Source organism: Arvicanthis niloticus, chromosome 4 (genome assembly GCF_011762505.2).
Source record: "Arvicanthis niloticus isolate mArvNil1 chromosome 4, mArvNil1.pat.X, whole genome shotgun sequence".
Lineage (NCBI taxonomy): Eukaryota > Metazoa > Chordata > Mammalia > Rodentia > Muridae > Arvicanthis > Arvicanthis niloticus.
This window is the reverse complement of record NC_047661.1, coordinates 1,932,760-1,945,106: the sequence shown is the minus strand read 5'-3', so window position 1 is coordinate 1,945,106 and position 12,347 is coordinate 1,932,760. Positions and strand designations below refer to the sequence as shown.

General features: G+C 43.0%; 1 protein-coding gene across 5 annotated transcripts in view; it reads right to left on the bottom strand.

Moving 5' to 3' along the window:
• Positions 1-11,826, bottom strand: part of Vopp1 (VOPP1 WW domain binding protein) — an 81,635-nt gene extending 69,809 nt beyond the window's left edge. Inside the window, exons 1-2 of one of the 5 annotated variants that reach the window (XM_076932139.1) lie at positions 11,578-11,814; positions 1,238-1,394 (exon numbers count right to left, since the gene is read on the bottom strand). Coding sequence is in view for 2 of the 5 variants with exons in the window: in XM_034500305.2 (XP_034356196.1) it covers positions 11,578-11,631 (54 nt within the window). In the remaining 3 variants the exon portion in view is untranslated. Of the gene's footprint in view, positions 1-1,237; positions 1,395-11,065; positions 11,293-11,577 lie in introns of those variants that run through there. The other 4 variants (XM_076932140.1, XM_034500305.2, XM_076932142.1 and 1 more) reach the window with 4 other exon arrangements.
• Positions 11,827-12,347: the final 521 nt, after the last annotated feature.

Here is a 12,347-nt window from a genome sequence, read left to right as displayed (position 1 = left end):
TATGAATCAAAGATCAACTTACTATACTCAGACATGGAACAAAAAAATGGTAGCAAAGGTTCTAATGATTCATCCCTCTCTCAGGGCAGGTAATCTAGAACGTCATCTACCCCAAGGTGACAGACAAGAGCAGGGGTCCAGCAGCTAGCAGTTCACAGCAGGACAACCTGGTGTACTGAGCACTGACCACAAACACAAAAGCAAAAGGAGGAAGTGTCTGCAAATGAGATTTTTATTTCAGTCTATAGTCTTCACCCTCAGCAGGACAGTCTAAATAGACACACATACATCCACATTATGAATTACACTGTTCCTCCTTTACAGTCAGCATAGAATGAGAATATTCAGTAAGAAAAGTCTCACATACTAGCCTGCAGTTACAGCAGTTCCAAGTATGGTCATGTTCACTGCAGAAATGGGTGGCCTGACCAGGAAAACAATCTGTAGGCCATCTACATCCAGAGCATACTCAGTCTCTGCATGATAGGGCAGGGTTACCATAGGACCCAGGTCAAGGGTACTGGGAAGCCATGCCCAAGGCCCTACTTCCCAGAAAGAGAAAAGACACAGAAAATGCCTATTGTGAAAGGATACAGACATTCCTTTACTACATAATAAGAACAAGAACTTCTGGAAGAAAACACTTCCTGATATAACACTACTCAGTCAAAGAACCAAAGATACGAGACCAGCTTAAGAGAGCCCGTCTCCTAATCTGCAGCCTCTTAGTCTGTGGATAGGGTCAAATCACTGAATATGGAGTGAAAATTTCAGTGTTGTGAAATGTTTAAGAACGTGCAATGACCAAAAAACCAGTTCAAAATGTGTTACATGACCTATCCAAGGTGTTTCTAGGAGCATCACTTCACGTTGTATCACATGACTTCATAGTAGCCTTAGCTCTGAACATACAACACACCCAGTTTACACAGTGCATACCCTCAAACTGCCAAAAATAAAAATGAAACCTTAAATATCTTACTCAGATTCAAGCATATGTTATGAATGCCAACAGATATACTGCATATTCATATTTATGGAAACAACTGTATAAGAAAGATATTTAATTATTTTCCTATTGTCATTCCTCAGCATACAAATATAGCTTTGCATTATAGTGTGTTAGCATGCTCAATTTTTACTATTATTGTTTGAGTTGCTATCTTAGTTACGTTTCTATTGCTAAGACACCATGACCAAGGCAACTTAGAGAAGATAGAGTTTATTTGGGGCTTACAGCTGCAGAGGTTTAGAGTCCATGACCATCATGGCAGGGAGCAGGCAGCGGGCAGGCAGGCATGGTGCTGAACAGTCTTTCATAGTTTCAACACAGTTTAAAAGTCCAAAGCTGAAGTGTTTCCTGAGACTCAAGGCAATCTCTTAGTTGCAACCCCCTGTAAAATCAGAATCAAAAGCAAATTACATACTTCCAACACATGCAGAACACGGCATAGAACATCATCCCAAAATGGAAGAATGGGACATCCTAAGGAAACACTGGACCAAAGCAAGACTGAGAGTCAGCAAGGCAAAGTCTAAATCCTATCGATTCATGTCTGACACCAAAGGGCTTAGATGGCTTCGACCTTCCAGCTTTGCTCACTGCATCCTAATTCTCTCTCTTGGGCTCCAAATACACAGCTCTCCTTGGCAGATGTCTCAAACCTCTGGGGTTTCCAATACCATCTAGGCTTCATTTCACACAATAGCATCTCAGGACCTCCATACAGGAACTCCCCTGCCAAATTCCTGGCTTCAACGTCTCTTCTTAATCACAGAGGAACATTCCACAACCCGCTAACTCATACATCTTTCATGACTCTAAAGCCAGAACCAGTTGACCAATGTTGCCAAGTTCAGTTCATCTTGAGATGGAGTCTGACTTCCTCCTTGGATTAAATGTGCATAAGCTTTCTTTTATTGCATAAATGTTCCTTGGTTGTAGTGTACAAAATTCCTCAGGCCTTTCCTCTTTTATAAATTGTTGGGTCTGGTTTTGCCCTGCGGGCACCATTCCCTTTATTCCAATTCACATCAGGCCTGTCATCTCTTTCAGCACAAGCTTTAGCTCAAATGTTAGATTTTCTGGTGCTATTTTTCATTTCAAATTGCATACTTATATTTTGTTTTACCCTGCTTGCTCTTTATCGTTTCACTGTAGAGCAGCGTATGAGTGACCGCTAGCAACTGCACAACAGAGTCAACATCAGGCTCTCTTGAAATCTCTTCTGCCAATGAAATTAGTCCAAACTTTTTCAGTTCAATCCAGGCAGACATGTAGGACGAGGGTGAAAAGCGGCCACATTATTTGCCAAGGTATCTATCACAAATCTGATCTCCCGCCTAGCTGCTAATATTGTTCCCCTTTAAGCCTCTCCAATGTGGACTTGAGCTGTGCCTCCATTGTCCACATTGCTCTCTGCAGCACTGTCTTCCAAGCTCCAATTCAGATGGCCTGTTAAGTATCCCACATTCTAAACAAAAACAAAATAAAAAATACCATCACAATACTACCTGATTCCTAGCACCAACAAATGTCTTAGTTTCTTTTCTATCTCTCTAATAACATATCATAACCAAGGTAACTTATAAAGGAAAGCATTTATTTGAGGCCATATTTAGAGTGTGAGTCCATGATAATCACAGCAGAGAGCACTGGGGCGGGCAGACAGGGATGGCACAGTAGCTGAAAAGTTATATCTTGACGCACAAGCACGAGGCAAAGTGTTAACTGGAAATGGTTCAAAGGCATTGCCAATGACATATTTCCAATAAGACCACACCTCCTCATCCTTTTCAAATAGTTCTACCTACAGAAGTATTCAAACATACGAGTCTTTGTGACTCATTCTTTATTCAAACTACTACAGAAGGCAAGTAAAAAGTTTGAGGGAAAGCAGGTTTTTTTTATATACATAGTAGAGTGCAGTGTGGTTACAGTCCAACTTGTGAAGTTCATTACTTGTAGCTTTTCACATACCAAAAACATTTTTATGTTAAATTTACAAATTAAAAAAAACTCTTCCATTTTTAAATGTTTACTTTACATTTTAGCCAATATCCCGATTGGTTAGAGTTATCTGGAACCTCAATTGAGAAAATGCCTCCATAGATTGCCTGTGGGTATATATTTTATTGTTTAATGATTGATGTGGGGACAATGCCACCCATAGGCAGGTGGTCTTTAGATATATGTATGATGGGTTGAATAAGACTGGCCTCCACAGGCTTATATATTTGAATGCTTAGTCACTAGAGAGTAGAACTGTTTGAGACGGATTAGAAGGATTAAGAGGTGTGGCCTTGTTGCAGTAGATGTGTCTTTATTGGAGGAAGTATATCTTAGGGATGGGCTTTGATGTTTCGAAACCCCATGCCAGGTTCAACTGCTCTCTGCCTGATGCTTGCAGACATAGCTCTCAGATACTGCTCTAGCACCATCCCTGACTGCTGCCACTCTCCCCACCATGGTCATGAACTAACCCTCTGAAATGTAAGCAAGCTCCCTGTTAGGAGCTGACTTTTAGCAGAAAGTAGCTATCAGCTTTGCAGCCATCTTGAGCCATATACCCTGACATGAGACTTGGATTACAATAGCCTACAATAGCTGAGCACACTCTGATAACATCTTGCTTTAGATACCCAGGACTTTCCTTGGGTGTGTGAGATTAAAAGTGTGTGACTTAAGAGTGTGACTTAGAGATCAGATTTAGAGACAAGACCTAAGGGCATGACTTAAAGGCGTGACCAAAAGGCATGGCTTAGAAGTGAGACATATAAAGGCGAGAGCCAGACAGAAGAGACATCAGAGAATCAGACACTTTAGAGAGTACAACTTGGAGAACAGTCTGGAGTAACAGAGATTCAGACACTAGGAGTAGGAGTAGACATTAGACACTCGGAAGAGAACAATTTGGAGTAACAGAGATTGAGTACAACTAGGAACTAGAAGGAGTACAACTAGGAACTAGGAACTAAGAACTCAAGACTTGGGACTTGGACTAGGAAGAGAGACTGAAGAATAAACGGAATTGAAACACAATCTGTCTGGTCTCCATTCTTCAAGTCCGTCCTCACTCTCTCTCTTGCTGAACCCTGACCCGCAGACCGGGGAAACAGTGGCCGCCAAGCACGGAGTGGAGAGGGTCGCAACAGCTCCCAATAAAATGGTTTTCACCAAAGAGTTGCCTTGTCATGGCCTCTCTTCACAACAACAGAATAATAAGTAAGACAATAAGAAAGCAAACTAGTCAAGCTGTGGGGTATAAGACAGAACGCAGCATCTGTCCATGGCTTCTGCCTCTAGAATTCTGACTTGAGTAGCTGTCTTGAGTAGGCGACTAGATGACTAGATGACTAGATGACTAGATGACTAGGTGAAGGAGATACAATGAAATAAATCCTTCTCTCTCCAAGTTGCTTTTGATTGTGGTCTTTTTCACAACAATATAAACCCTAACTAAGACATCCAGAGAGCTAAATGAATGCTCATAAAAACAGTTGCTAACACTGATGTTCAAGCATAAATAAATATTTGTTACAATAAAATTCTTTAGGAAAGAAGTTCAAGGGCTTAAGGAGATGTGATTACATTTCCAACTGGTATAAAAGATATTTGTGTATTTTCAAAGGGATAATAATTAGTATCAAATTACTAAGGGTAGTTAGACTCCACTCCTTAGATGATTAATACTGTAATTTTACTTCATATTTTTTATAATACATGAGAAACCAAATCCATTATAATTTTTAAAACCAACAATTAAGCGTTGCATATTCATTCTAAAATGATGTTACAATAGTACAAATTTTGGAAAATTCTTAAGTGAATATAAAAAATGTAGATATGTCAAAGGGAAGGGCTCTGGAGGAAAAGATAGGGAGAGAATAGAAAGAAAATCAGGGCTGCTTGCATCAGCATGGACATGGAGTTATGTTTTGGAACATGAACAACTACTAGAACAACTAAAGAATTCACTGAAGCTCTCTCTTGTAGTTAGACAAGAGAGATGTTGCTGATCTCGGCAGGGACCTGGGCACTGCAGTCTTACTTGAGAATTGATGAAATATTAATTATCTCACCTCTTACATTTTATTTTAATTTTAATTATGTGTATATAAGGGAGTCACATGAAAACAGCAGATCCCATGAAGCTGGAGTTAAAAGCAACCATAATCCACTCAACTGGGTGCCAGGAACCAAATTCTGGAACTCTACAAAAACTGAGCTATACCTCTCTGGCACCTGTTCAGAATCCCTTAATCCAACCTGTGGAACCAGTTAAATTCCAGGTAGAGATTTGTAAAGAGCTCTGTTAAGGTCAGGCATTTCTTTTTTTACAAATGAATCAGCTGAGTCTGTGAGAGAGTGAAAGTTTATACCCATAATTTATTAAAGGATTCCTAGCTATTCCATGAAGAATCAAGAGGCTATATAATCTACTCACAATGCCATCCAGACACGAGACTACCACCCAGATATCCCCTGTGCACCAAGAAAATAATCTCATCTATAAAGTAACAGCCCACTTCTCACTAACAATCTATAACCAAACAGGGTTCGAGAAGAGCTTAAAAGAAATGAATAGGAAAGTAACCTTACAGGTCTCAAGATGCAATACTACATTGTAGTTAGTGAACAGACCAAAAAGAACTTGGCAGCTAAATTCTGCTCTCATCCATGAGGTACACAGGAACACGATATGTAAAGAAAGACTAAAGAAGTTGCAGGGGAATGGGATTGATGACTAGGAAAAATAACTAGGATGGGGGACTGTCACTATGAACTGATATCTTAACATCCAACAAATGCTTCAGGAGTTTCCTGCACACTGCTCGGGCACTCCCTCTCCCAAGCCTTATCACTGACCTTCCTCCTACCATAGCCCTGCCCAGCTCCTGCCACATGATCTCGTACCCGTTTATCCATTTACTCCCTCAAATATTTACTAACTCTATTATGTGCCAGACACTGTATATATATTTCTGATGGCACTAAGAGAAGACCTTCAGTTTATGCATATTCAAGGCTAACATTCTACCTCTGAGCTACATTCCCAGTCTCCCAGGATGTTTCAGATAATTAAAGGTATTAAAATATTGTCTCTAAACTGTTTATATGGTAGAAGATACATCCCATCATATTTTGAAGGTGATACGCACCAGGAAAGAGGTGGGGAGGACCCCGGGGATGGAACTTATTTGGGTGGAGAAGATGAGAACAGTAAGGAGGAGACATTTGAGAGGCTTCCCAGGGAGACTATAAACAATAAGTGCTATGAATCACGCCAGCCATAGACCTAACTTAGTGGCCGCCCACGACTATGACTCTATCCTTGCTGTGCATGTCATCCTCACCCTGACCCTCACCTAACCTTCATCAACTGCACAGGCTAAAGGAAGCAAAGGCCAAGTAGAGACCCAGCTCTGGACAACGTCCCTGATTCCCCCAACATCTGGTCACAGTCATTTACTATTTCTGAGCAATGCCGTTGCTACATGTCTCATTGGCTCATCTATCTTTGCCATTTTCCTCTTATCCGTGGCCACCCATCCTTCCCTGAAATTTCCAGGAATAAACCTATTGGGATGCCTTTTCCATTGGGATTGAATGACTGCTTAGATTTTAAATATTCATTGAAGTAGAACACTGAAAAAGTTTATTTTAGAAAACTCACGAGTTGGAATTCCAGGGCATGAAACATTTGACAAACAACAACAAAAAACCCTCACTCTGAAACAACTAAGTTCTAATTTTGACATTTCCACACAACAAAATACATAGAACTATAGAAAAACACACATTAATCCTCTTATTTCCCTAACTTCAAAAGGCAATATTAATATTCACTTCCTCACCCTTTTTCTCCCAGGGATGGCCGACCACCCTTTCTTCCTGGCCAAGAACAGCTGTTCTTTGGGAGAAGAGCCTTATATACTCAGCTTTTGGTGCCAAGAACAGATCAAAAAGATTCTGAGGCTAGTCCTACCTATAAAACGAGTCTATGCCCCTGTGAGCAAAGATAGATGAGCGTACAGACTGGCACGGGTGATTCCTATTCAACAATATTCTACACGAGAGTGCAAGTATATAGCTCAGAGTTCCAGCATTTGCCTGGCATGTACATATAGCCAAAATAAATATACACATAAATAAAGTGCTTTTGTTTGTTTGCTTGTTTGCTTGGTTGGTTGATTGGTTTAGTTTTTTGTTTGGTTGGTTTTGGTTTTTCAAGACAAAGTTTCTCTGTGGAGCTTTGGCTGTCCTAAAACTTCCTCTATAGACCAGCCTGGCTTCGAACTCTGCCGGTCTCTGCCTCCTGAATGCTGGGAATAAGGTGTGCACCATCTCCACCTGACCTCACATTAAAAAAAAAAAAAAAAAAAAAAAAAGCTTTAAAACATACACTTAGGGAAAGATGCAGCCCTTCTAACAACTAAATCTATTTCCAAAGTGTCACCAACTCTGTGAAACAATTGTTCTATGAGGAAAAGTCTCAGGGATTCCCCAGCACTTGAAGTCTAGTAACTCCTGTTTCAAGCAAGGTATAATCAACTTTTTAGTTTCTTTTTGCAATTTACTGTGGCCCAGTGAAGGTCACTGGGAATTATCCCCTCAGCCCTAATAGGAGCTAATGTTCTGTTCTCTTCTCCTACAAGGAGCTCTTGGAATCCTGTCAGCAAAACTAAAGCATCTAACCTTAGTATCTGGGGACTCAAAGGGGGCTTTTAGCTTCTCCCATTCATGGAAACCAGTCTGTGGCCATCCTATAGAGTATGCTACATTTCTGACACGCATTTAGGCCTGTATTTAACCAGGTGGTAGATAGTGACTGTGAGGTATTTGAAGTATAAGATAAGGACACCGGTTAGTTGATCACACAATTCACAGGAAACTAAGCTCGGGAGAAGGGCAGTTCCAGGAAATGAGCTTCAGGATGCATCCGTGGAGTAGAACAGTGTTGTCAGCTGCCTCTTCCTGCTCTAAGTTCTGACCTGGGAGTCCAACTGAACAACCAGGCTTCCGGATGTTCTTGGTGATGTCTATTATACAGTACACATTCAACTTCCCTCTCTGAAATGTCCCATTTAAATTAGACTATCCCCCTAAGGAGGACTGACAAGTTTCTGGAGGAGTTCTGGCAGCTTGCCTGTATGTTGGAATACCCACCTCTACAAATCTCTCTGCGTTAATGCAAGGTGTATATTCCCTCCATGTAAGCAGACTTTGGGGAAGAAGTGGAGCACCATGGTAGGGAAACAAAAGAACCAAGTGCCTCAAGCCCCACACTTCACAACAGTAAAACCTGGGACAAATTATACAACATCTCTCACTTGAAATAACCATGAGCTATGATGAGTCATGAATTGGGATTTATAAAGTGCTCAGAACAGGACTTGGTAATAGAGTAAATCATCCTATGAATGTTCACTCAATAAAAATTCAAACTTCTACATCCAAGCAGTCTTGTATAAAAGGATACAGAGTGGAGCAGAAAAGCCCTCTGCAAATTGTTAAGATTCTCTCTCTATTCAAGGATATAAAACTCCTAAGTCTGATCTTCAACAGCATTCCTTGATAAATGGTTGCCAGAGGGCAGAAATGGGACAGCCACTACCACAAAACTTCATGACAGATGTTCAAAGTCAACTGTAAACGAATTTACACATTGAAACCATCTCAAGCAACACACACACACACACACACACACACACACACACACACACAACTAAATGTGCTGAGTATCAATCAACAGAAGCTGAAGCCATGAAAGGTCTTCCCCAACTGTTTTAATGTCCTCAGAAGGGACCCTCTGCCTCCTCATGAGTTCTGTAACTGTAACTGCACATTTAGTCATGTGATATGGGCCATCAAAAGTACATAGATAAAATATTTAAAGCAGAAAGTTTAAAATGAAAAGACTCAGACTAAAATCTCACATTAAACTTGTATATGATAAATTGTTAAAAAAAAAAAAAATGTTGTTGTTGTTTGAGACAGGGCTTCTCTTTATAGCCCTGGCTGTCCTGGCACTCAATAGAGCACACCTCTCTACCAGAAATCAGGCACTGAAGATAATCATCACACATAAGTGAGCTACCTCGAGAATACACGTTACCAGAATCCAGATAGTGAACTTCAGGAGAGCACAAGAGCTCAGCCTTTGGGGGTTTTCAACCCTTCAGAGAAGTTTTAAATTCCCTATTGAGATAAAACATTGCAGTCAGACATGGTGACCCATTCCCGTAATCACAGCATGTGGGAGACAGAGGCCTGGGCTACACAGGGAGATCCTGTCTTAACAAGGACTATAACTAAATAGAGTATTGGCCCAGCATGTGTAAGAAGCTCTAGGTTCAATCTCCCTCTGGTAGCTAAGAAAACAATAAAATTAAATTAACAAATCCAAGAATGCAGCTTACGGTAGAGTGCCTTGTTTGACTACTTTGGTCAAGGCTCTGAGGTCCATTCCTGGCACTTGAAAAAAGTTCCTATGCAAGGCAACAGCTTACAGGATAGAAGAAAACCTACACTGAAACATTAGGCTGTAGACTGACTCTCAGCAGGCACACAGATAAAGAAAGCAGGTTCTAGGGCATTAATATTCTTTTCCCTTGAACACTGGAGACAACCAACTTCCTGCTGCTTCTCTCTCACCAAGACTAGTGGGCTTTTTTTCTGCTTGAAAGTATTCAGTGGTCTTTCAAATCTCCCAAGAAATGGGGGAGGGTCCTATAGTAGGAACCAATCAGCTTGCCTTTCTTTGTCTGGATCACCCAATCTCCTGTAGTAGCTCAAATCTGCCAATTAAGAGAGAAAGGGGAAACTCCCCCACCCCCAAACAAAACTTTTAGCACTGCCAGACAAACTTTGATCTCCAGGGCTTCTGGGAGTCTCTCTCTCTCTCTCTCTCTCTCTCTCTCTCTCTCTCTCTCTCTCTCTCTCTTTCTCCTCTCTCTTTCCCCCTCCCCCTCTCTACCCTCACCTTCTTTCTTTCTGTGTGTTTTGTTTTTACTGCCTTATTTTTTTGAATCAGCAGAGAAAAAGAGTACATTCCCAGAACTCTAGATGACGTCACTATGATGGCATCAAACCAACAAAGCAGTAGATTAAAAGTAGAAAATAAAAACTGATGACAAGCAACAATTATAGGTCATCATATTTGAGGTTACTTTTCATTTTCCTCCTCCCCTGAAAAGCTAATTCAATTGATTCAATTGACCGGTTTGAAGGCTTTTCCACTGCCGACCCTTGAATGTAAAGCCTTAGATTGTTAGTGTGTCTGCCAGTTCACTCTTGTTCATTTCCTCAATAACATCGTTGAAATACAAAAATATAGAAGAAAAGAAAATGAAAAAAAAAAAAAAAAAAAAAAAAACAGAAAGAACACCCAGCCTAATAAAAATAAAAAACAGCGCGCCTTTGAAGCAGCCTTTTAGGATCCACACAACTAAGTTGGAGACAGAAGTGGCACAAATACAGAAACAAGAGAACGCTAGATAATCCTATGTTACACACACACACACACACACACACACACACACACACACACACACACGAGATTACCAGGTTACAAAAATTACCTCAACAGAGAAGTGTTGAGGTGAACATGTTTATTTTTGTAAACCGTACTCTCTGGTTTGCTTTTCTATAGCAATGTTGGATCATCACCCAGAGGGTTTGGTTCTTAAGCTTTTTAAAATCTGAACAAGTGGGAAGAAAGAAAGCCAGAGGTGGCACTTCCCCAAAACGTTAAATGTTCAAAAAAGGAGAGGTATTTCGAAGAAAACCGAGCAATCTTTGCTCCGTTTCGAACTTAGAGCATGGAGAAACTGCTCCCTTAACCCTTCAGGAGAAAGACTTCCCTCCAGCATAAATGAGAATCTTTCTAAACACTGCTGACTCTCCAACCAAGGAAGTTTACAGGTCTCTGAGGCAGGACCGTGATAGTTAGCGGGGCATCCTTACCCACTTAAATTGACTTGATTAATACAAAAATCTTTCAAAATCCTGAAGCTGTGCGGGTATGAACAAACCTCCAAACCCAACCCAGATTTTACACACCATAAGTCCACTGCTTTGCCTTTGAATGAACCCGCTGATCAGGAAGGGTGGCTCGCATCACAGGATGTCGCAGTTCAGTCGACCGCAGCCCGGGTCTAACCCTGGCTGTACCTCGGCGGCGCTTTCACCCACCATCAAGTTCCGCGGCTTCACCTCAGTGCACCCACCACCCAAGATCCCCGCGGAATTTTTCTCCTCGCTTCTAAAAGCCTGCACTTCATCTCCAAAGGCAGAAATGTCCCTGTCCCTCCTACCAGCTGCGGGAGGCGCCGCCCCAGGCCCCGAGCGAAGGGGAGCGCGTGTGGACACGCACAAAGGTCCCCCCTCCCCCGCCGGGGCCGCAAACCCAAGCAAGCAGCGAGGGGGAAACGGGGCGCAGACAAGAGGAGGAGGCGGAGGGCTGGGGGTCCCGACATCAGGCCCCTCCGCCGCCCCACACCACAGACAGGTGAGCTCCGCAGTGCCCTTCCCGCGTCCCCACTCCCGGAGGCGCGGGGAGCCGGCGGCCCTACCTCCACCAGCAGACCGAGCAGCAGCGCCGCCACCCCGCCGAGCCGGCGGCCCATGGCTCCCGCGAGGACCGTCCGAAGCCTTGCTGCACGGCGAGCTCACGGCCGGTCCGCACCCCGGATGGGCAAGCGGACGCCGGGGATACGAGCCTACGCCGGCAGAAGGATGCGCGCCAAACCGGCGGAGCTCCAGGAGGTGCCAGGCCGCCCTCGCCGCGCGCCCCCGATCCACCTCACGGGCGCGCGCTCGCGGGCTCCGAGCCTGCAAAGTCTGTGGAGCGCGCTGCGGGACGCGGTGACAGCTGGGCTGGGTGAGAAGACTGCCTGGTGTCTCCTCTCCCCGAGGAAACCATCTTGTCTTACCACGATAGTTCTGGGAAGGTTTTTAAAGGACACCGGGTTTGGGAGCTGGGGATGAATACTGATGGACCCAGCACTTGGTCTTCCTTAAGTTTCTACCCACAAAGACATTCTCACTGAGGTTCCTGTAGATGGGGCGGTCCACTCCGCCCCAGGACAGTTAAACCGCATGGGAAGGACAGCTGATTGCAAAAGGTTGGTGTAAGTTTCTGCCAACGTCTTTCTGTCTGACTCTGCTAGACCCCTACCTTTGGACTCCACAGTGCACCTCACCTTTGAAGTGCCCCCTCTGCCCCTCGCCACACATACACACCCAACAGTAAGACTCAGATGCCATCTGAATTTACAGAACTTAATGAAGCATTGGTTGAACTTGTATCAGACCTAAGCTGGAGGCCAAATAAGTAGAGGTG